Source organism: Fusarium graminearum, chromosome 3 (assembly GCF_000240135.3).
Source record: "Fusarium graminearum PH-1 chromosome 3, whole genome shotgun sequence".
Classification (NCBI taxonomy): Eukaryota; Fungi; Ascomycota; class Sordariomycetes; order Hypocreales; family Nectriaceae; genus Fusarium; species Fusarium graminearum.
The window spans coordinates 1,268,207-1,290,312 of NC_026476.1; the positions used below are offsets into that span (position 1 = coordinate 1,268,207).

Here is a 22,106-nt window from a genome sequence, read left to right on the forward strand (position 1 = left end):
GTGGCGGGGTAGTTTAATACTTTAGTCCATCACCTCCGTCAATTATTTCCACTTAACGATTGACAACTCAGTTTGCGACGCTCTTACATGCAAAGGCGGTGTCGCTCCATCGAATTACAGGCGGCCACAGGGCTGATGAGGGGTTCATGGCAGTTCTTATGGCGGTCAATTAGTGTTTAACGTCACCTGGACCGCCTAGCACGCGCTGCAGGAATGCCTGATTTTGCATCCATTAGCGCAGGCCCCTAGGCAGGTTCCTTGAAAGCCAGAGCCGGAAGGTGGGGGGACGCGCCAGGGTCGACGGGTCTTTGTCTGCTTTTGCTTGGCCATCCATGATCTACGTTACAGCGGAAAGTAAACATACGGAAAACGAAAGTCAACATTAACATCCAACTCGACTGCAACTGCATTTCATCCAATCTTATCCTGCCACAACAAAGCAATCAACAACATAGCAGGCTCGCCTCAAGATAAATGCTGTTCTTCTAATTTTCATAATCGCAGATGCGAACTCTTTTCCTTTCTTTCTTTCTTTTAAATATCCAACCATTCGCCCCTCGTTCACGTGCAACTCTATCACAAGATGTTGGGCTGGATGTTGAGACGCGGTGAGAACGCGCCAGAGCCAGTCAATGAAGGAGGTGCGCACCGTTAGCTCGGGAAACTATAACGGTCAAGTTAACTAACTTTTGCAACCAGATACAACTCAAATTGATGTGCCCGACACTCCTGCGCCCGTCTTCGCTGCCAGGGCGTTCAAAAGCGCAATATTTGGAACACCAGCGCGACCTAGCAACCAATCCACGAGAGCATTAGGGAAAAGCAAAAATGCCAGGACGGATCAGGAATCCTCCCGGACACCACAGCGACCGCAAGGAATACTTCTTACTCCGGGAACGGGTACTACGAGACGGAAGCGCGTATCATTCGGACAAGACGTCAAGAAAAATGCCAACCAAAACAAAGAGCCAGAATCGCGTCAGCGCACACGCTTGAACGAGGCGCTTGAGAAAGCATCAAAGACGGTGAATCAAAAGAACGAAGCGCAACAAGAACCAGACAATTCCTCAGACGAATGGGAAGAAGCCGATGACGAGGACTACTGCACACACGACATCACGATCGACCTTAACGAGCCTCATTCGCAGTCGGGCAGATACTGGAAGGAAGAATTTGAGAAATACCACGAGGATGCGAAAGTCGAGATGGAAAAGTTGCTCAAGTACAAGCAGCTAGCAAAGTCCTATGCGAAACAGAAAGATGCAGAGGCGAATGAGCTTGCAGTAAAGCTCAAAGAAGAACAACAGAGGGTGATTGAGATGGAGAAGCAGATTGCCGAAGGTGCCTCCAAAATCGCATCAAAACGTGGAGACAGGTCAGGTGAAAGCAGCGCTGATCTTCTGTCAACACTCACCAAGCAAACTGCCCTGGCCGTGCAATATCGAACGCGGGTGCAGGAGTTGGAGGACCAACTTGAAGAAATCCTTTGCGAACGAGAGGACGACCCGGATTGGAAGGACCGGAAGGGACGACAGACGACATCACCCAGGACTGAAAAGACCCTCCTTGAGACACAGAGCCAGTTGAGACGAGCCCGTATGCAAGTCAAAGAAGTTGATGACCTTCGCGATCAAATATCATCTCTGAAAACCCAACTCAAAGCGGCAGAAAAGCGAGCTACCAAGGCCGAAGCGAACAACGAGACGAAGACCAGCGCGAAAGAAAAGAACGATGACGAACCTCTGCGTGAAGGATCGAGAGCGCAAGAGTTACGTGCCCAGCTTCGCGAAGCCCGAGAAGAAAATAAGAAAAAGGACGATGAATTGCGCCAGCTCAAGCAAGAATTTGAGGCTTACCGCAACGAAACTCAAGCACATAATGCGGACACAAACGCAGTACTGGAACGGGCACACCACAAGATTGCAGAACTCAAAAAGGAGGTCAAGACGCTCAAGGCGGGAGGCCATGGTGCTCCTGAGCAAGATGATCACGCTGCGCGACCGAAGAGCTGGCATGTCCAATCAGATGCTGGCCGTCTGGTAGAAGAAGGTTCGAAGTCTAGGAACGTTGTATCGGACGAGAGCAACAGGGACCAAAGGCATGCTACGGCCCGACGAAGCTTCGACCTGACTGATTTAGAAGGCGACACAATGGAGCTCAAAACTACAGATCCCAACGTTCCTTCACTGCGACAGAAGTTCTCAGACGACGCTGTCCCAAGAGCCAGTAAATCCGACGTCGGTATGTCCAACCTGGTCTCGTCAAGTCTCGGCAGCAAGCCGGACATTGGGCGGCCTAGATGGCAACCATTTGTTCCACGATCGCCAAGAAATCGAGGGTACCTTGGCGAGGAAATTACCAAGCGTATCGAAAACGGAGGTGAAACTCCCGGTCGACCAAACTTTGAAGAGATTACCGTTCCTGATCTTCCCGCACTTGCCAAGTCCATTGCTCAGTCAAAACGAATCACTTCTACGAGGAATATGGATGAAAAGATCGATTTGTTGCAGGATCACTATGCGCGCCTCGGAGGTCCCGATCCAAACAACAGCGTATTTACTGCCAACGCATCGAGACTTCCACCCGAGCGCAGAGCTGCAGCAATCGCAAGAATCGAGCAGAGAATGGCAGAAAAGAAGCGCATGCGTGGAAGGAAGGCATTTGACAAGGAGAATGTTCGGCCTTGAGCAAGATGGTCGGTCTACCGTACATATGAGATACCAAGACTGTGCTGAGCAGGGAAAGGTCAACGGATTGAGATGTTTTAACGTGGTTGCTAATAATTGTATGTCGATCAGTGTGGGAAAGACTGTGTTGGATTGAGCATTGGCATGGAGTTTTGGGGTTGTATCTGATAAAATCCCGGCTGTTGGATTTACATGATGATGGTTGTCATGGTTTTTGTTTTGTTTTGATAAAGAGTCTAGGCCTGAGCCTTTTTAACTATCTCGACCGTCTTATCTCTCAACGAGCTATTTTATACTCAACTTAACTTCGTAAAATAACTTGAAATCAAATAATGCCTGCCGAAATATTGATACCGACTGATGCGAATCTTATACAAGATGAGATTTCGGAATTAGAAAAGCGTCTTCACGACGCAAAGGCGCGTCTTAACAAAGTCCAACCTTCACCACCCCTGTCTCAAGCACGTAAGTCACCCTACTATGTATAGATAAGGAGTATAAACTCATATATCATAGCCCATCTGGCTGAAACAACTCATTTTCTGCTTCTGTTATCAGACTCGGCACTTCCATTGGGTTCGTTTGCTTTTAGCAGCGGTCTTGAGTCTTATCTGGCTCATCAACCTCGCGCCTCAGCATCATTCGCCTCTTTTCTTCCAGCGTCATTATCCTCGTTCGCTGCGACGACGCTCCCTTTTGTTCTCGCAGGACACCGCAACCCAGAAAAGCTTCCTCAGTTAGATGATCAGCTCGATGCTGCCATCATATGTACTGTAGGTCGGCGTGCTAGTGTTGCGCAAGGTCGTGCGTTGCTGGGAATATGGGATCGTTCATTTCGGTCAAGTTGTCCGAATGTTGATGGGCGCGCATTGAAAGAATTTGCAGCAATGTTAAGACAGGAGAGCCAGAAGGAAGTGCCGTTAGTCTCTGCTCATCTGGCGCCGTTATTTGGAGCGGTATGCGCGCTTGTCGGGTTGGGATTGCGACAAACAGCGTACGTCTTTATGCTGAGTCACGTCAAGGCATTGATCTCTGCAGCGGTGAGAGCCAATGTCTTTGGTCCTTATCACGCGCAAAAGGTATTAGCTGGACAACAGGTGCAAAGAATGATTGACGATATGATTGACCGAGAATGGATGACCCCAGTGGAAGAAGCAGGTCAAACAGTGCCTGCTATGGATCTGTGGATCGGACGACACGAGATACTTTATTCGAGAATATTCAACAGCTAGATAATATTTGCTGTTTGGGTGGTATCATTATTGTTACATAAATATCTATGCATTTTTTAATATAAAAAAATCAATCAAAACGCCTTGAACCTATTCATCATCGCTGTCGCTGTCGTATGCCACCAAGGGTCCTGCTGAGGCCGCGGCCTTGGGTTTCGATGCCACCGCTACCTTGGCCTTATTGAGAGCCGCAAGAGTACTGCCTGAGAAGATGCCACCGGTTTCTTGTTGCGGTTGTTGCTCTTCCGCCTGGGCTTGTCCTGCCTCTCCGTTTTCAATCATTGGTCGTTCCTGGTATTCCACTTCGAAACCTTCTCGTCCCAGGGGGTTGACCGACTGAGCTCCTCGAGCAAAGTGGATTTCGTCAGGCGCCTCGTATCCCTCAAGACCATAACTGCTCTCAATCTTCCGTCTCTTTCTAGCCTCTGGGTCTCGGCCTTCAATCTCAGCGACGAACTCTGCAGGGAGAGCTCTGCGGATTGCATCAGCGGCCTGCTCCTCAATCTTACGCGCCTCTCGCGCTTGCGCCATGGGATTAGGGTCGGCAGTTGCCCATCGAACGTTGAGAACCTCATCGTGGTCGAGGGACTGATGCGCCATGGCCTCTTTCGCGAATTCGGCATTAGCCTGGTTGACGTATGTGACGAAAGCGACACCTCGGGTGTTGAGAACACGAACTATTCCAATTAGTACCATGTCTGCCATATGAAACAGCTGGAAAACTTACTGCGCTCGACGGGACCCCATTCTGCGAAATGTCGCGCCACGATCTCTTCAATATCATCAGTAACGTGAATTCTTCCCGCATAAACTGTTCTGTTCTGCCTCATGAAACTTCCCACACCACCCATATCATCTCGGTAGTCGGAGAACTTGTCGCGTCCGAAGCAATCGACGTTGGGGTTAAAATGATCGTATGTTCCGGGGAGTCGATGAAGAAAATCGCAGTCTTGACCCTTGGGGCAAATTCCACGCGCAAAGCGCAAGCAGAAGAAGCTCCCTGGTATCGTGTCGGCCTTGGTGTATCCACTGTCTTTCGAGACGTTGCAGCGACTCTTGGCCTTGGTCTTGGATAGATACTTGTCTTCTCTGTCGCCGCCAGACCACTTGTTGTACCAGATGTTGAAGATCGTACCGGTCTGGGGAGGGGGTTCTGTTGTGAAAAAATCGGGATCGACTTGAGCTCGCGCAGGTCGCTTCTTCTTGCGGATAATCTTCTTGACGACCTTCTTTCCGGTGGGCGCCGCGACTTCATTATTTGTTGTCGCTACTGCCATTTCCTGATTCTCCTGCTCAGCGACCGGCGCCATCTCAACTTGTTCTGCTGTATCGGCCATGATTTCGAATTAGGGAGATGAATTGTCGAAAAGTCGTTGTGGTGGCAACGCGACAAGCCTGTGCTGGTGATGTAAGGCTGGCTGTGAAAGATTCTGGGGGAGAGTTGAATGTCAGAAAAGGAAAGCGGTGAGGCTGACTTCCAGCACCTGTGGAGCTCGATATTCGAATTCTGCCACCACTTCATCAGGCCTTCAACCCCCCACTCATGATTTAGATCTTAGACAGGCGTCGAGGAAACGAGACTTATACTCTGTTTGATCTGTCTTTATTTTTCTAGGTGTTTCTACAGACGAACCTGCGTCTCAAACAAACGACAAGATGGTGAACATCACGGAAAAGATCAAGGAGTAAGTTGATTCCTGAGGATAATGGCGGGGCATCACTGACATGGCGATAGGATTGAGGAGGAGATGAAGAGGACGCAAAGTGAGTGAGAAGTGCAATCTTTATGAGTCTGGATAAGCCAAACTATGTGGGAATTCTCATGGAGAATGACTGGGGTGGAGGTTTGTGATGGCTATCACAGGCCATCATGAGATCTACACCCAACCTGAAGTTGGCCACGCATATCTTCATTCAACACATATTGTCTTTCGAGTAGAGAATATTTGCTAACTTACTTTTAGAAAACAAGGCAACTGGTATGTTTCCATGGATGTCTCATTTCATTGTGCAGCAGTGTTAACGTAGTCCAGAATATCACTTGGGTCTATTAAAAGGGTAAGTCTCAATTCATTGATCCAACAGTACTGTTTGCGAGTAAATTTGGCTCTACTTTCTTCATCTCTAATAGTGCACCGAACCAAATTATACTGACAATTTCAGAAAACTTGCTCGACTAAGGGCGCAACTGCTGGAGCCTGGTCCTGGAGCCGGAGGTGGTGGCGGTTCAGGTTTCGATGTGAGCAAAAGTGGTGATGCGCGAATTGCCCTTGTCGGTTTTCCCTCTGTAGGAAAATCGACGTTCTTATCCAAGGTCACAAAGACAAGATCTGAGGTTGCCTCTTATGCTTTCACAACCTTGACAGCCATTCCTGGTGTGCTCGAGTATGGCGGTGCTGAGATTCAGCTTCTCGATCTTCCAGGTATTATCGAGGGTGCCTCCGAAGGCAAGGGTCGAGGACGGCAAGTTATCTCGGCTGCCAAGACCAGTGATCTTATTCTCATGGTTCTCGATGCTACCAAGAAGGCTGAGCAAAGAGCGCTGCTGGAGGCTGAATTGGAGGCAGTCGGTATCCGTCTCAACCGAGAACCACCGTAAGTACTCAAATCGAGACAATTTTGAACCGCTACTAATATGAAACTTGTAGCAACATTTACCTCAAGGTCAAGACAGCGGGTGGTATGAAAATCACGTTCTCGTCCCCTCCCAAGAGGCTGGACGAGAAGATGCTTTACAACATTCTGCGAGATTACAAGATCCTCAACTGCGAGGTTCTTGTGCGTGATGAGAACGCCACAGTCGACGACTTTATCGATGTTATTATGAAGGACCACAGAAAGTACATCAAGTGCTTGTACGTCTACAACAAGATCGATAGTGTCTCACTCGACTTCCTCGACCAGCTGGCGCGTGAGGACCACACAGTCGTCATGAGTTGCGAGGACGATCTCGGTATCCAGGATGTCATTGACAGATGCTGGAAGGAGCTCAAGCTGATCCGTATCTACACCAAACGCAAGGGTGCAGAGCCCGATTTCGGCGAGGCACTAATCGTTCGCAGCAACAGCACTATCGAAGATGTGTGTGATCGTATTCACAGAACTCTCAAAGATACGTTCAAGTATGCTATGGTGTGGGGTGCCAGTGCAAGACATATTCCGCAACGAGTTGGTCTGAGTCACCCTGTGGCGGATGAGGATGTTGTGTACATCTGTACAGCCTGGAAGGCATAGATGTATACACTTTTCTTTTAAAAATTCAACAAAAACGTCATCATGTCCAATATCACACAAGTTCAATGTTTGTATATCAAACATGTTGTATTGATAAAGATCGTGTATAAACCGGCCACCAGAAAAGAGCCAAGCCAAGCCCTGTCATTGCATCATGTCATTACAACCCAAAGTGTGTAATCCCACACCACTATTGATGTGCGTGTATATGTGTACGTCAAGTGAACACCAAACGCCCTAGACCAGACCTCCAGCGGTTCAAATAAACACCGTGGGCTAACAGCCACTAACCAGCAAAAAAGCAAAAGGGGCATCCCGAGCCAGTGGGATATACTCTAATCGAAGAAGATAAAAACGATGCTTTATAGCTGGAAGGCACCCTTGGTTGGTGCTGGCCTTGCGCCAAAGGGGTTATCGCCTTGGAGTTTCTTAGCGCTCGCTTGGGCGAAGAGAGATTTGGGCTTGGCTCTGGAAAGAATTGTTAGCTGGTTGATACTAGGAAAAAGGAGAATGGGGAGACGAACTTGCTGGCGTGCTTGTTTCGTAGAGCGTTGATCTTCTGGGAGCAAGGGCTCATGATGCCGTCGGATGGCGAGACATACTTGTCACTGCTTCAACGTTAGGAACTGATACTCATCTCTTGAGGAAAGTTACTTACGTCTCGTCGTCAGCCATCTTGGAGTGGAAGGCTTGACGGTGGTACTCCATGCTCTTGACGTCCTTAACGGCTGGCTGCTCAGTCATGGTAGCGTTGGCGTCCTTATCAGCGAGAACTTTGGCAGACATGATGAAGTCGTTGAAAGTAGTAGCGAAGGGTGTATGTTGAAGAGAGGTATATGATCGATTGAGAGAGAGATGTAGTAGTGGACGGTTGTTTGATTCTTTGTATGTGTATGTGAGAGTGAAGGTGAAAGAAACAATTGTGATGAGTTGCGAGTTCTTTATGTTAAGGGTAGTGCCGTCTATGAAATAGGTGTGCCATGCACAACTAGCAGAAAATTAGCAGGCAAAGTAAACGGTACGTGACGTTGACGGGGCAACGGGCGATTAGTGAAAATTGCAAGGATACGGGGGTAGTAGCGATCGGATGACGTTGGTTGTTGCGGCGTTCTACTGTGCTAATTGCTGGAATGAACGGATACGTACAGAGGTACAGGGCAAGGCCTGTAACAGACTCCACTGTGAGAAATAGCACGCTGAAGCCTATGTTTAACGCGGGCACGCCGTGAACAGCGCGCCATCACTGGGGTAATAGGAGTCCATGGCATGACTTGTTTAATAGCTTGGACCCTGAGGGTATGATTCTAGGAGGAAAGGGGTTGGGTTTTGACTCATAATAGGAGTAAATGATACATCGATACAACTGAGCGTGTTGAATGTGTGAAACAACATCCATAGGACAACGGATATATCCTTTCGCACTATAGCACCCAACTAAGCTGAAGCCCAATGACATCTGTTCAAACTAATATAGGCTGAATCGCTTATCCGTTCTTCTTTTGTTATTGTTGTTGGCGGAGGACATTTGTGTTTACATGCCTTTGTTACTTCAATCAAGATCAGTGCGGGTGCGCCCGTATATCAAATAGGAGGCACTAGGTTTACAGTATTACCTGGAACTGGCAATTGACCAGGTTAATGGACTTTGGAATTGGCTGTGGTCAGAGCGCAACCTATAAAATATCATGAATTTTCAATAAACCAACAGCTTAGCTACTCTAATCGTCAATGCTCAAGCAAACAAACAAATGTGTGGCTATTAACTCAACCAACTATAACCTTACAACTTGGCTTTGTGCTGTATCCTGGCACCGGGCTGAAGTCTCTCGACACCATAAGCCTTCAATAACTCCTCGGTCTTGGCTCTCTGCATCTTAATCGTAGCAGTTGCCTCCGCGCTGCGCTTGTTCTCGTTGCGTCCCATCTGCTGCAGATGCACCTCATCTGGTCCATCAGCCAGTCGCAACGTTCTGATACCAGCCCACATGTACGCCAATGGGGTATCTTGAGAGACACCCGCACCACCGTAGGCCTGGATAGCACGGTCGATAACAGTGAGCGCTGTCTGAGGAATGAGAACCTTTGCTTCTGCGATCTCCTTGAGGGCCTTCTTGGGACCTAGGTCGTCCATCTTGATGGCTGCGTTGAGAACAATGAGGCGTGCAGCGTCGATTTCAATGCGAGATTTGGCGATCCATTCAATAATGACACCGTGTTCGCGGAGGAGTTTGCCAAATGGTTTCTTGGACTCATCGTTGACTCGGAGGAGCATCCAGTCAAGAGCGCGCTCAGCCTATAGTATTGTTAGAATAGTTTTCCTGTTATGATGGTTCAGGTAACTTACAGCACCAATGCTGCGCATAGCATGGTGGATACGGCCAGGTCCGAGACGACCCTGGATAATCTCAAATCCGCGTCCCTCTCCAAGGACAAGGTTAGAGGCAGGCACTCTCACGTTGTTGAATGTGAGATGGCCGTGGCCGTGAGGCGCATCATCGAAACCGTAAACCTTGAGCATACGGTTGATAGTAATACCGGGTGTCTCAGCAGGAACCAGGATAACGGACTGTTGACGGTAGGGGTCCTTGTTATCGGGATCTGTCTTGCCCATGACAATGTAGATCTTGCATCGTGGGTCACCAGCACCGCTAGACCACCACTTCTGTCCATTGAGAACATACTCATTACCCTCGCGACGGATGCTCAACTCAATGTTGGTGGCATCTGAGGAAGCAACCTGGGGCTCTGTCATGAGGAAAGCTGAGCGGATCTTTCCATCCATGAGAGGCTTCAACCACTGGGCCTTCTGAGCGTCGTTGCCGTACTTGGCCAGTACCTCCATGTTACCTGTGTCAGGGGCAGCACAGTTGCAAGCCTCGGACGCGACGTGTGAGCGACCGAGCCACTCGGCCATGAGACCGTATTCGAGGTTAGTCCAGCCAGGAGACTCCTTGTAATGACCCTTGGGGAGGAACATGTTCCAGAGACCGAGCTTGCGGGCCTTCTCCTTCAGATCCTCAATGATGGATGGGTGACCTTCCCAGCGGGCATCACCCTCGCCAGCAAGGGCTTCCACTACGGGGTCGGCACTGTTAAAGGTTAGAAATGAGTTTGCGCGAGTGTGGGATTGAGACTAACGGAATGCATTCTTCCTCGACAAACTTGGCGACGAGGTCAAGCTGCTTCTTAGCAGCATCGCTGACACGGTTAGCAGCCTAAGTTATCAATGTTAGTTCTATGTTCGTCTCAGCTACATCAAAGGACAACGGCGCGTACAATGGCTGGGATTCGCGCAGACATGATAACGTTCTGATGTGGACTTGTGGATGGTGATTATATAGTGTGGCGTAGTAAGGGGTAATAGTCGTCACAAGTGAAGAGGCAGAGAGTCTCAACAGCAATATCTTGAGGAATAAAAAAAGCAGAAAGAGAAAAGGGATTGTCTCAAGATATGAAGAAACAGAGTACAAGCTACAGTAAATTAATTCTACCCCAGGTTTGTCCAGCTCCAACTTCTCCGCACATCATCGAATGTCCAGGTTCGATGGAGCCGAGGTTCGCGGCTGCTGACTACACGATTTGAACCTCTCACGGCTTGAGAAATGACGAGTGGGGACATTGAAATCCGGGGTACTTGTCGCTATCATTGGGAGCTCTCCGCAGGCCTCGGAGCTGAGTGGGTCCAATGCCTCGGACATGGACAGTTCGAGCTTCAGGCTTCCATTTCTGGATTAAGGCTCGACTTAGGATTGATAATGGATTGACTTTGATCAACTAGTGGCCTGATGGCTTCATCTTCCCGGCTATCTTCATACATAGTCAAGATATCAAGAGTGGGACATCACCTACACAAGCAACACCTTGAGATACCAATGAGATTGACAGCACTGTCACCAAGAACTAGACATGATTTAAAAGAGAGAGAACTCGCATCCATGTATGAACACCAATGAGAAACAAAAAGACTAAACCCGGGCTGCCTCAGTATGCAACTTCCAGGCAATATCAATGATCCACCTCCTCTTCACCAAAGCTGTTGCGCACCCCATGACACAACCAGCATTCTCCACCGCTATTCGTCTATCCACTTTAACAAGCACAGCCATCGCGGTCGTTCTCGATGTGGATGTTAATCGGGTCATCAAAGTCGCCGCTGAACTCTTCAGACTCTTCTTGGGCTAGAGCGTTACGGGCAATGACTACAGACTGTTAGCTATAAACAACAACCAGCGAAAAAACACTCACCCTCAAAAGCCTGGTCAATGTTGATGGCCTCCTTGGCACTTGTCTCAAAGTAAGGAATGTCGCCTTTGGACTGGCAGAAAGTCATGGCTCGCTTGTTGGAAATCTTGAAGACGTTAGATCACTATCAGTATACATGCTCCGGTCGGCTTACAACTCGCTTGCTCTCCTCGACATCAATCTTGTTACCAAGCACGACCTAAACCTCGTTAGCACACTTCATTCATCCAATCTGATGGACCACTAACAAATGGGAAGTTGGGAGGGTCACGGGGAGAAGCCTGGATGAGAAACTCGTCTCTCCAGCTGTCCAGCGCCTCGAAACTCTTGGCATTGTTGACGTCGTAGACTAGAACGCAGCAGTCGGCGCCTCGGTAGAACGCAACACCGAGGGACTGGAATCGTTCTTGACCGGCAGTATCCCAAAGCTATCCAGAACAATCAGTTTTTTTATCTCAAAAAGGTAGAACTTGTGCCTCCTTGTCCTACCTGCATAGTAACTTGTCGATCGTCGACCAGGACCTCTCGAGTCAGGAAATCGGCGCCGATAGTAGCCTTGTAGCTCGCACTGAACTTCTTGTTGACCTATCATCACGGAATAGATATCAGTAACGGGCAATTCCAATCGGTTTCAGCTGGAGTTACGTACATATTGGTTCATCAAGCTGGTCTTTCCAACACCGCTATCGCCCAAGATGATAACCTATTCCACTCTTGTATTAATACTCAAGTTCTCGGAGAATTCTGGACAATTTTCCTGTCATATCGCACCTTGAGAAGAACCTTCTTTCGAGAAGACATGGTGAATAATCGTTTGTAAAAGGGGAGCGGTGCTCAATGACGTTATCTCAAGCCTTCGAAGCACAATTGTCGAGGCGCCGTCGGGTATCTAGCTTCTTCTGAAGCCCGAATTCGCTATCGTTTGAGTCGCTCTGTTTGATCGTAGGATAGCAGACACTCTGCTATCGTATATGATCTGGCACAAGAGTCCAGTCGTGAAATGTCGGATTCGCAAAAGGTTGGTGTTGTTTGGAGATGGCGGCAGCAGATGACGGTGGGCGGAGGTACCAATGTCGCAGCCTCGTCCGTCGCTCGAGGTGATGTATATAGCGCTAGTCGCGCATTAGTTTAGCGGCATGCATAAGTCAAGAAGTGGGTTCCAATCCACCGGTGGTTTGTCCTTGTGCATCTCCACGTGACATCATATGCAGCTCTATCATGCGACACCGACCAGCCACGATTAAGGGAGGGATGCTTTACTTAGTAGTTAGTTACCATTTTTGGTGAGCTTCAACGATCAACTCTCCAGACCTCATGGATGTATCACCGAGGCTAATACGGCTGAATCATGGCAGATGACGGCCTTCTTAACAAGGTCCATGCTCTGAGCGATCTCGAGCTGGCCTTACTTCTCTGTCTGATTAGTCGCGAACATTGCCTTGTTAGCACACCCTCTGAAGCTATCGACGACTTGATACAGGAACTACAACTGGTGGCTACAAAGACCTTTGGACTTAGCTGGGTTGTTATCGACTGTAATCCCACTACGACCCTTGAAGACTTTGCCTCTGCTCTTCTCCTCGGCAATCAGGCTTCCCCTTCAAGCCACTCGCCTACAGTATTGCGCAACCCTGATTCGTACTTTACATCGAGGCCATCGACGTCGCATCCGCGCACACCGCTAAGCCCTCTTACTCCCGGCGGCGCATTCGCATCTCAGATAGCAAACGTCGTTCTTGCAAAAAATCTCGACCGAGCACCACAAGCCGTTCAGATCCAGGCCCTAGAACTTCTCCGAACCCGTCGCATCTTTACACGAACGTCTGTACAAACTGCCCCGAAGCAATTTGTCTTTGTTCCGGTATTACAGGCTGCCAGTGGAGGCGAGGCTCGTGTAACGGCGCACTTGAATGACTTTTTATATATAACTTATTGGCACAATCCCGAGGATGGCTTCGTTAATCTAGATGAAGCTGATGCTGGTAACGATGCAGACACCGCATCGACGGGAAGTGTCGTAAAAAGGGGCCCTGGTGAGGGAACCACATCAACCCCACCTTTGATCGTCGAGACTGTATGTTGTTTCCTCTCATGTTAATAGGTACACAACTAACCATTAACAGGACATCAGCTACCTTGGCTCGCTGAGTAAAGAGGCCCAAGTGGATATCGAGGTTACACGTTACCAGATGAACATTGTTTCATTTCTTCGTATGCACCGAGCTGTAGCTGGAGGCATGAGCCCTACGGCTACGAAGCACTTCGGCCAACTAATACGCTGTCTTGCTGCTTTGCATAGCCTAGACTTTGTAACGCCAGCTCTTGTTAGACTTGCTACTTCCAAGGTTTACTTGCACCGAATCCAGTTGACACCTCCAGAAAAGGAAAGGAGTATGCAATGGGGCAGTAGAATAGAAGCAGTAGAAGCACTACTGGAAGACATTGGTCCTGAAGATGTCATAGAAGATGTCCTGGGCATGGTGACCGCGCCGGTTTGAGGCCGGTACCCTGTATTAAATATTTCTATAATAATCTACACGTCATGACAAGGCGAGGACTCCAGTTCCCGTAGAAAGCCAATCCACACTTGCATTCTAGCCCATACTAACTTCATGATGCCGATGGTTCATTGCCATGATTTTTGCCATATCCCAAAAGTCGTTGCCGTTCGTAAAGAACCGCTCTAATAGTAAAAAGAAAAACGTTATGCATCTCCATTCAACGCCTTGTATCCTGTGGTATACCTTTAAGCAATCTGGTTGACCTTGCAAGACCAGCCAGAACCGCCAGCAAGAAGGGGCAGACTACAAATGATGTTAGCAAAGAACAAAAACTTATTAATGACAAAACATACCTAGCACCGAGGCACCAGCCGAGCTCGTTGCCCTTAATCTTCTTGGCGATCTTGACCTCACGATCAATAGGCATGTCGTAACCAGTGTGGAGGAGGGCCATCATGAAGTTGAGGTCCAAGCACCACTCAGGTCGGTCGTTGAGCTCCGTCATGGCCTCGGGGACGGTGGTGAAAACGTCCCAAGCAGTCTTTCCCATACAAACAGTCTGGGTGAGATCGTGCATCTCGCGGAGAGTGAAGGAGTCAGGCATGCCCAGGGGCTTAGTGCGGTCGAAGAAGTAGGAGAAGATGTAGACATCCTCCTTGCTGAAGGTCTTGGACAGCAGAGGCTGGTGAATTCCATTGAAAGAGCAAGGGGCAAGATCACACTTCTCGTCCTTCTTGAGAATCTTCTCAGCCAGGTTGCGGCACTGAGCAGGAGCAGGCTGAGAGGGTCCGGTAAAGGTAACCAGAGTCAGATCCTCGCTGCCGTCCAAGGTGACGTTAACAGCCTTGGTCATTCCGGGGGCAATGCAAGGGTTGACAATGGGCTCCTTCAACCAGCTCTTGTCAGCACCCTTGGAAGCGGTGAGGTCCTTGATCAAAGCTCCATGAATGGCCTTGCGGGCGGCCATCAAACCGTAACCCAAGTGGGAGTGCTGGTAAAGCTCGAAGTGACGGCCACCAAAGTCAAGGTCGTACTTGTGGTCACCCTCAGCAAGCTTTTCAGGCATGCCACCGTCAGCGGCGCCCTTGAAAGTAGGCTCGAAAACAATCTGAGTAGAACCACCACCAAGATCGAAGGTAGCGGCGGTCTCGCTCTTATCGGGGCCGCCAATCTTGCCAAGCAGGTAGTTGGTAGTGATCCAAGCATAGACACCCTCCAGAGAGCCGTCCATGATAACGACGCCCTCGTTCTCCTTGTCGACAACAGGGAAGGGGTAATCTTGCTCAAGGTGGCGTCTGACTTCGTCGAGGATAGCGTCGGCGGCTTCCTTTCCAATCATTCGGAGACCAGCGGTGGCCTTGACGGCAACAGGAGTGCAGCCCTTGAGAGCATTGGGAACAGTGTCCATGGCGACCTTGAGGAGAGGATCCAGACTCTTAGCGGCGGCCACAGGATTGCCTTTGTAGTTGCTCAGACCGCCAACTTCCTTCTCGGTCATCTTAAACTCCTCATGCTCAAGCTCGGGTGTAGGACCGCAGTTGTTGAACTTGTAGACGTGGATTCGCGAACCAGTGCTGCCGGCGTCGATCATGAGAACATACTGGACGATAGGCTTGTCCTTGGAGAAGGACTTGGCGCATCGATCGGTGCCGTAAGAAGAATCCGAGGGTGACTGTCCATTGTTGATTGCGTGAGCAGGCTTGGTAACTGTCGGTTCGTTAGCATGAGGTTATTGAGACTCGATCGACTGCTGCTACTACCTCCACTCGGCGTACCTTCGTGATACACTTCAACACCCTTGGGGGAAATAAAGTAGAAGAGGGTAACAATCGCAAAAACGATGGCGGCAGTCTTAATCCACCTCGTGCGCTGGGACTGCGTCATCCAGGATTCCTTCATCCTGCCAATGATGCCTTGCCTCTTAGGCTTGAACTTGTATCGGTCTGGTTTTTCGTGGGGATCGAAGCCTGGCAACTTTGATGAAGTGGGCGATACGGGTGTTCTCATGAGCGCGGGTCTCGCGAAAGGGAGATAAGATTGTCTTTAAAGGGCCTGGACTCGGTTGAGCATCGAAGGGTCCCTTGTTAGGTAGGGGGCAGGAATGTCAAAATGAGGGCGACTTGGAGGAGGAGGGGATTGGAGAGGAATTAATTTCCAATTAAAAAAAAAGGGATGAGGAACAAATGGTCTTTTGACAAGCTGGCAATCAATGCTGCAGATAACAATGAGAGGAAAGGGAAAGGGAAAGGGGGGTCGTATACTTTTTTGACAGACGGAAATGGTTTGGTTTGGCATCTTGTAGCCAATCTGCATCTAGAAGCACCCGCACCTTCACGGCCATAGCGATGGCGTACGCCGCATCTGCATCTGTCAGGGGCTATTCTTCCCTAAGAAAAACGATCTCCACGCCCCTAAAAGCGAAGACTCGCCTAATTTTGGATGTCTAGACCCCCGAGCCCCACCGCTAAATCGTCAGGATGAGACACGTTTTTGATGTCATGAAGTTTGAGAAAGTGTTGACCGACGACAAATGGTAAAGTCTTGTATTTTTTATCCATCTTTGAAATTTTTCATTGCTATCTGCCTGTCTAATAACAAACCTCCGTGTTATTGCGCTTATTGCTGTAATCATCACAAGGCCTGGATTTGCCTCCTACGTAGACCTCTTTCAGTCTGCGCCTCCAGAATGTTCCAGTCGTACGCAATGTTGCCTGCTTCATTTGCGACTGATAGATTAATTCCACCACCTACCTAGATTTTTAATATCATAATGACAACCACTTTTACTCTCACCTAATTTTTTTCCTAGGCTTAACACTATACATAAGACATCGTCTCGTTCTTGCGACACCTACGCGCATCAGATTGATTCATCACCTTAACTCAGCGACAAGAGATGGATGTGCAACTCTTTGTCTATGACCTCTCACGAGGCTTAGCTCGTCAAATGTCTATGGGCATCCTGGGCTTCCAACTCGATGCCATATACCACACCTCGATAGAACTCAACGGCAAAGAGTATGTCTACGATGGAGGCATCATCGCAATCAGACCGGGCTCCTCGCATCTCGGTCAGCCACTACAACGGATTCCGCTTGGCAAGACGAACCTGCCTATCGATGTTATTGAAGAGTTTCTAGATTCTCTAAGACCAATCTTTACACTAGAGGTATTGCCAACCGATATCTCATTTGCGCTCAAATCTGACAATGTATAGGCGTACGACTTGTTTCATCACAACTGTAATAACTTCTCAGATTCGTTTGTAAACTTTCTGCTCGGAAAGGGTATTCCCGAACACATTGTCAAGATGCCACAGGCTGTCCTCGACTCGCCCATGGGTCGAATGTTGCTTCCTCAGCTTACTCAAGGGATCAATGCCGGAAGACAGGGTGGCTCTATTCTCGGGCTACAGGAGAGCTCTCAGGCACCAGCTGCAGCACCAAAGCACGTTATCAAGAACATTGCCAACGCATCTGAATTTGATCGTTTGATGGGCGAGGCAAAGAACTCATGTGCTGTCGTCTTCTTCACATCAGCCACATGTCCGCCTTGCAAAACGCTCTACCCAATCTATGATGAACTCGCGGAGGAAGTTGGTGATAAGGCGACTCTCATGAAAGTCGACATTTCGCAACCTCAGCAGCATGAAATCGGAAGTCGATACTCGATCAGAGCAACTCCCACTATCGTGACTTTCCTTCATGGCAAGGAAGAAAACAGGTGGTCAGGGGCTGACCCAGCTGCTCTTCGAGGCAATGTACAGCTTCTCGTTCAGATGGCCCACCCTGTTCATCCTCATGAGCGACTACGTCTTCCTACTTTTTCAAATCCGAATGCAAAGCCAGTGCTTTACACAAAGGTTCCCCCGTTGGATAAGCTTATGGTGAAGATGGGTTCTGAGGTTGCCAGTAAGCCCGAGGTCAAGGCCCTCAAGCAATATCTGGAAGATCGAACAAAGAACGGTCCTTCAAATGCAGTTATTCCTGACATGGGCCATTTGTCTAGTCTCGTCAAAGATTCAGTCGCATCACTACCCATCGATATTTTTTTCACAATTGTCGACCTATTTAGATGTGCACTGTCAGACCCTAGAATCAGTGGCTTCTTTGCAGAAGAGAAGAGCCATGAAACAGTTCTTGCCGTACTAGAGTCCGTTGCTCAGAAGACAGACTGTCCTTATGCTCTACGCCTTGTGACACTGCAGATGGCCTGCAACTTCTTCTCGACGCCCCTGTTCCACGATGAAATCATGCGAGACAGCTCGTTGCGCGCGGCAATCATTCTTCTTGTCTCGTCCAGTTTCCTGGATGAGAGCCACAACAATGTGAGAGTTGCAGCTTCATCGCTTCTCTTCAACTTATCACTGGCAAACCGAAAAGCCAGGAGCAGCTCAAAGCCAACTTTGTCCGGAGATGATGAGCTAGAGCTCGCCGCGTCAGTAGTGGAGGCCATATCTCTGGAGGAAAAGTCTGCAGAGGCATTGCATGGGATGTTGCTGGCGTTAGGTCACTTGGTTTATGGCACATCACTTGATGGAGAGCTGCCAGACCTTCTCCAGGCAGTTGGTGCACAAGACAGCATTTTGGCAAAGAAGTCCAAGTTTCCTGATGAAAAGCTGGTCACAGAAGTTGGTACCGAGCTGTTGGGCAAGGGGCTTAGGAAGCCTTAGATGGATGGTGATTTTATGGTTGCATTCTTATCTATAGACCTGCATTTTAATAGACGATACACATCAAGACAGTACTGGTCCTAACATATGGAATTGAACTGGTAACTTAGACTTTATGTATGTATGCATGAATTACCCTGCGCAGACCAGTTCCTGAAATTATCTGAAATGCTCGAACGTGTTACCCTGAAGATGGATCTCACCAAGCCTGACAAGACTCCAATCCCATGCCAAATTTGCTGCCGAAAGCAATGTTGTCTTTAAAATTGTACCAACCACTAAGTATTTCAGGTAGCACTGCGCTCTTGGAGATTATTGTCGCCAATGTCCCTCGTACAAATTTATCATATCCTCGAGACAACACGTCAAGACCCAGATGTAATGATTTTCTAATCAGTGTCTGCTAGAGTGGATTTGCGTGTAAGACGACAGGACATACAACTCCTGATTCACCCTAATGAGTACATAACTATTGCAATCAATCATTTAATTTAAACAACTTCTGACGCATGTTTCTCAAGTACACTAAGAAGATAAAGTAAACAAAAGGAATCATGATTCTGAATACACTTTTTTACTTCAGTGCCGGAGTTGAGCATGAAAAATCGTATCAACTTCTAGGGTAAGCTTAGCACTCAATATCCATTTGCAGTCCCGCTGTGTCCACTTCCCAACCACCTGTGATAGAAAATTTTAGTGGAGACCTGTAGGTGAGTTCGCTGCTGAATAAGCACACAGAATAGCCCCGCTTCCAAAATTTTCAACGCCTATATAAACTCGACCTTCTCCCGATCTCTTTTGTTCGTGCTCCTTAGATCAAAAAGCAATTTATAATTGTTTTCTGAGCCGCCACGACCTTCACCCGACCTTTTGGTTAACTTCCCACGGTGTCGCGTTGCCTTTCCCATTCCGGGAATCGCTCAGTAGATTATAACCCTTGGATATAGGAAATTCTCCGCCAGCGTCGATGTTTCGCATCGATCTCTGTAGGCGGTGTAATGCCAAGAAGGGGGGACATCTCATCATCCTGAAAAGGATTTTGATTACTTGACCTATCGTAGCTTTGTGCTGTGCGCGCGACTGGATTTTAACCAGCGTGCTCTTTGCCGTAAATGCGTGCTGCTTGCTGTCTTGATTGTGAAAATCTTGCACTCATGTTTTGCGCCGCTGTGGCTCGCTAGAGTTGTCTCCATAAGGTGCGGCTCTTGGGTGCCTCACAGGAACGAGATCCATGTAGACTGAGACTTTTAACATCATTGGCAAGGTCATGCCAAAGCTCATGAGGCTCAAAGATCGTTCTGTGACCAGGATGATCGATCCTTGATGTGTTTATTAGCGTTGATCATCACGGCACTTCTGGATGCAGCTTCACGTCAAATAAACATCAAGCATGTGAATCATAAGCTCATTCATTCGTGTTCGCGGAAAGCCTAAATACGCAGCAACCCTGCCTCCCCAAAAGTGCAACATCATTACTTGTCATTGGAAGCCTGTCCCAAAACACCCTCAATGCCTTGACTTCTGTGCTGGTCCCTCACGAAATCTTCAATCTTGTGATCATGATGCGGTCGCTCGGGAGGTCCTGGAGGCTTGTCTTCTTCCTTGGGAGGGCTTTGACGAGCGGGTAAGATTTTGGCGGCTGCAGGGACATATTCCGTGACTGAGGAAATGTTAGTATTGTTACAGATACAATGTCATCTGGAGAACTTGCTCTTCTCGACGATGGGATTGGGCTTCTGGTTTTCCATCTCGCGAGCGTTGTCTGCAGCCTTGTCGAGCTGCGTCTTGAAGCTCTCCTCTTTGATGTTGTTGTTCTCAGAAGTCATCTTTGCTGTATTTATACGGGTTGTGTTTCCTGAAAAGTGATGATGCTCCGAATACGATTATGAAACGGGAAGAGAAAGAGGCAGGTGATTAATCGTATTTATTTATAAAGTAACCTCAACTACCGATATTTCCTTGGCTTGTATCTGGGCATTGGCATACGCAATTGGCGTAGATCAAAGCGTCCTGTCCTGTCCTGTCCTTCTGAAACTTCAGCTTCGTCCAACCTCGTACGTGACGTCAATTAGCATATGGTGGGGTCATGTCTGATAAAGACCGATAGTGGGCAAAAGTCTATCTTATCGGGCCGCCCTGATGGGCTGACCATCACCCAACAATTACTGATTGTTTGTCTAAGACTGAAGAGGTATTTTACCTATAACAAAACTTTTGACATACTGTCCTCAAAGTTGATAACGTCGCAAACATAGAAATGCCGCAAATCCCCATCACCATTGTCACGGGCTTCTTGGGCTCGGGCAAGACGACCCTCATCCTCAACCTCATTCCCCAACTTCGCGCCCAGAACCCCGACTACAAACTCGCCCTCCTAAAAAACGAATTCGGCGATCTCGCAGTCGACTCGCAACTCGCCGCAAACTCTTCCATCTCAGGTGTTCAGGAGCTTCTCAACGGATGTATCTGCTGTAACCTCGTTGGCCAGCTTGGCCCCGCGCTCAAGGAACTCGAAGACACCGTCGTCCCCGACCGAATCGTTATCGAGACCAGCGGCTCTGCTTTCCCTGCGACTCTCGCTCTTGAAGTGAACCGCCTTGCGCGCGAGTCTGGAAAGTACATCCTTGACGGTGTCATCAGTGTTATCGATGTTGAGAACTGGAAGGGCTACGAGGATACCAGTTACACAGCCCGCATCCAGGCGCGCTACACGGATCTCATCGTCTTCAACAAGTGGGAGAACGTTAGCATGTTGCGATACGACGAGTGTCTCGACCGAGTTGGTGATTTGGAGGTGGACGTTGCCAAGGTCAAGAGCGACAAGGGCAAAGTCCCCATGGACATAATTTTCGGTGTGGATGGTGGCTTGGCGCAAGAGTTGACAGAGGGGGATGTCGAGAAGACCAACGGACACAGCCATGAGCACTCCAACGGCACAAAGAATGGCCACTCGCACAATCACCAGAGCGAAGTTGAAGTCCTCTCAGTTGTCCTCAAGGCCGATCCCTCATCCCGCATAAATACCGAAAAGCTCATCGCATTCCTGTCCTCCGCGCCCAAAGACGAGGCCTACCGCATCAAGGCTCTCGTATCTCTCGCAACCACACCAACAAACTCCGACCCTGATATCCCCAAGCCAGAACCTAGCGCATCAGGTCGCTACATCCTCAACTGGGCGTTTGGACGCTGGACGTTCACGCCCGTTGCGGAAGCGCTGCAAGAGCACGACTCAAGTAGTGATGTTACACTGCGCATGACGATGATTTTTGCACGATATGAGAGCAACAAGTGGAAGAAGAGACTTGAAGCTGGTGGTTTGATAGAACTAGACGGCGGCGATTCAAGTGGATTGTCCGTTACTAAAATTCTATAGAGTAAATGGATAGAGGAAGAAACAGAACTTAGACATAGAGAAAGATGAGGAAAAGAACGACACGACGAGATGAAAAGGAAATGTTTATGAAGAAACATAGACTCATGATTGAAAGAGATACTTGTTGCTATCTGACCAGGGATATAGAAAAAAACAACCCGCTAC

General features: G+C 48.7%; 12 protein-coding genes across 12 annotated transcripts; 6 read left to right on the forward strand and 6 right to left on the reverse strand.

Annotated features, from left to right (window-relative positions):
• Positions 1–583: 583 nt before the first annotated feature.
• On the forward strand, positions 584–2,687 carry FGSG_05136 (uncharacterized protein; the record flags this gene model as incomplete). The annotated part of the gene is made up of 2 exons (XM_011325333.1): positions 584–641; positions 700–2,687. The coding sequence occupies 2 exons, from the start codon at positions 584–586 to the stop codon at positions 2,685–2,687; spliced, it is 2,046 nt and encodes a 681-aa protein (XP_011323635.1).
• A 332-nt stretch (positions 2,688–3,019) lies between these two features.
• On the forward strand, positions 3,020–3,919 carry FGSG_05137 (uncharacterized protein; the record flags this gene model as incomplete). Its single annotated transcript, XM_011325334.1, has 2 exons — positions 3,020–3,152; positions 3,204–3,919. The coding sequence occupies 2 exons, from the start codon at positions 3,020–3,022 to the stop codon at positions 3,917–3,919; spliced, it is 849 nt and encodes a 282-aa protein (XP_011323636.1).
• A 90-nt stretch (positions 3,920–4,009) lies between these two features.
• Positions 4,010–5,256, reverse strand: FGSG_05138 (pre-mRNA-splicing factor cwc2; the record flags this gene model as incomplete). Its single annotated transcript, XM_011325335.1, has 2 exons — positions 4,010–4,596; positions 4,647–5,256. 2 exons carry the CDS (start codon positions 5,254–5,256, stop codon positions 4,010–4,012), a joined length of 1,197 nt encoding a protein of 398 aa, XP_011323637.1.
• A 319-nt stretch (positions 5,257–5,575) lies between these two features.
• On the forward strand, positions 5,576–7,153 carry FGSG_05139 (GTP-binding protein 1; the record flags this gene model as incomplete). The annotated part of the gene is made up of 5 exons (XM_011325336.1): positions 5,576–5,604; positions 5,655–5,683; positions 5,884–5,914; positions 6,083–6,514; positions 6,568–7,153. The coding sequence occupies 5 exons, from the start codon at positions 5,576–5,578 to the stop codon at positions 7,151–7,153; spliced, it is 1,107 nt and encodes a 368-aa protein (XP_011323638.1).
• Positions 7,154–7,515: 362 nt separating this feature from the next.
• On the reverse strand, positions 7,516–7,939 carry FGSG_12690 (uncharacterized protein; the record flags this gene model as incomplete). Its single annotated transcript, XM_011325337.1, has 3 exons — positions 7,516–7,621; positions 7,678–7,761; positions 7,812–7,939. 3 exons carry the CDS (start codon positions 7,937–7,939, stop codon positions 7,516–7,518), a joined length of 318 nt encoding a protein of 105 aa, XP_011323639.1.
• An 892-nt stretch (positions 7,940–8,831) lies between these two features.
• FGSG_05140 (uncharacterized protein) lies at positions 8,832–10,628 on the reverse strand. Its single transcript, XM_011325338.1, has 4 exons — positions 10,430–10,628; positions 10,292–10,368; positions 9,498–10,242; positions 8,832–9,446 (listed from the first exon to the last, which is right to left on the reverse strand). The coding sequence occupies exons 1-4, from the start codon at positions 10,451–10,453 to the stop codon at positions 8,934–8,936; spliced, it is 1,359 nt and encodes a 452-aa protein (XP_011323640.1). The 5' UTR covers positions 10,454–10,628; the 3' UTR covers positions 8,832–8,933.
• Positions 10,629–11,057: 429 nt separating this feature from the next.
• Positions 11,058–12,413, reverse strand: FGSG_05141 (GTP-binding protein ypt7). The gene is made up of 7 exons (XM_011325339.1): positions 12,167–12,413; positions 12,045–12,098; positions 11,885–11,980; positions 11,644–11,823; positions 11,550–11,594; positions 11,399–11,501; positions 11,058–11,352 (listed from the first exon to the last, which is right to left on the reverse strand). The coding sequence occupies exons 1-7, from the start codon at positions 12,194–12,196 to the stop codon at positions 11,243–11,245; spliced, it is 618 nt and encodes a 205-aa protein (XP_011323641.1). The 5' UTR covers positions 12,197–12,413; the 3' UTR covers positions 11,058–11,242.
• Positions 12,414–12,743: 330 nt separating this feature from the next.
• FGSG_05142 (uncharacterized protein) lies at positions 12,744–13,893 on the forward strand (the record flags this gene model as incomplete). Its single annotated transcript, XM_011325340.1, has 2 exons — positions 12,744–13,469; positions 13,519–13,893. 2 exons carry the CDS (start codon positions 12,744–12,746, stop codon positions 13,891–13,893), a joined length of 1,101 nt encoding a protein of 366 aa, XP_011323642.1.
• FGSG_05143 (guanosine-diphosphatase) lies at positions 13,864–15,903 on the reverse strand (the record flags this gene model as incomplete). Its single annotated transcript, XM_011325341.1, has 3 exons — positions 13,864–14,199; positions 14,250–15,603; positions 15,672–15,903. 3 exons carry the CDS (start codon positions 15,901–15,903, stop codon positions 14,142–14,144), a joined length of 1,644 nt encoding a protein of 547 aa, XP_011323643.1. The 3' UTR covers positions 13,864–14,141.
• An 889-nt stretch (positions 15,904–16,792) lies between these two features.
• Positions 16,793–18,568, forward strand: FGSG_05144 (uncharacterized protein; the record flags this gene model as incomplete). The annotated part of the gene is made up of 2 exons (XM_011325342.1): positions 16,793–17,065; positions 17,114–18,568. 2 exons carry the CDS (start codon positions 16,793–16,795, stop codon positions 18,566–18,568), a joined length of 1,728 nt encoding a protein of 575 aa, XP_011323644.1.
• Positions 18,569–19,962: 1,394 nt separating this feature from the next.
• On the reverse strand, positions 19,963–20,435 carry FGSG_12691 (uncharacterized protein). Its single transcript, XM_011325343.1, has 2 exons — positions 20,280–20,435; positions 19,963–20,228 (listed from the first exon to the last, which is right to left on the reverse strand). Exons 1-2 carry the CDS (start codon positions 20,392–20,394, stop codon positions 20,041–20,043), a joined length of 303 nt encoding a protein of 100 aa, XP_011323645.1. The 5' UTR covers positions 20,395–20,435; the 3' UTR covers positions 19,963–20,040.
• A 390-nt stretch (positions 20,436–20,825) lies between these two features.
• On the forward strand, positions 20,826–21,941 carry FGSG_05145 (uncharacterized protein; the record flags this gene model as incomplete). Its single annotated transcript, XM_011325344.1, has 1 exon — positions 20,826–21,941. One exon carries the CDS (start codon positions 20,826–20,828, stop codon positions 21,939–21,941), a length of 1,116 nt encoding a protein of 371 aa, XP_011323646.1.
• Positions 21,942–22,106: the final 165 nt, after the last annotated feature.

What these genes read in the sequence shown, in the direction of transcription:
- FGSG_05140 (XM_011325338.1), bottom strand. Translation starts at nt 10,453, where the DNA reads ATGTCTGCGCGAATCCCAGCCATT. An exon ending in CTGCGCGAATCCCAGCCATT is followed by an intron (nt 10,369 to 10,429) that starts GTACGCGCCGTT and finishes TTGATAACTTAG; the next exon opens with GCTGCTAACCGTGTCAGCGA. An exon ending in GTCGAGGAAGAATGCATTCC is followed by an intron (nt 10,243 to 10,291) that starts GTTAGTCTCAAT and finishes AACCTTTAACAG; the next exon opens with TGCCGACCCCGTAGTGGAAG.
- FGSG_05141 (XM_011325339.1), bottom strand. Translation starts at nt 12,196, where the DNA reads ATGTCTTCTCGAAAGAAGGTTCTTCTCAAG. An exon ending in ATCGACAAGTTACTATGCAG is followed by an intron (nt 11,824 to 11,884) that starts GTAGGACAAGGA and finishes TGTTCTGGATAG; the next exon opens with CTTTGGGATACTGCCGGTCA. An exon ending in TCGAGGAGAGCAAGCGAGTT is followed by an intron (nt 11,502 to 11,549) that starts GTAAGCCGACCG and finishes AACGTCTTCAAG; the next exon opens with ATTTCCAACAAGCGAGCCAT.
- FGSG_12691 (XM_011325343.1), bottom strand. Translation starts at nt 20,394, where the DNA reads ATGACTTCTGAGAACAACAACATCAAAGAGGAGAGCTTCAAGACGCAG. An exon ending in CAATCCCATCGTCGAGAAGA is followed by an intron (nt 20,229 to 20,279) that starts GCAAGTTCTCCA and finishes ACATTTCCTCAG; the next exon opens with TCACGGAATATGTCCCTGCA.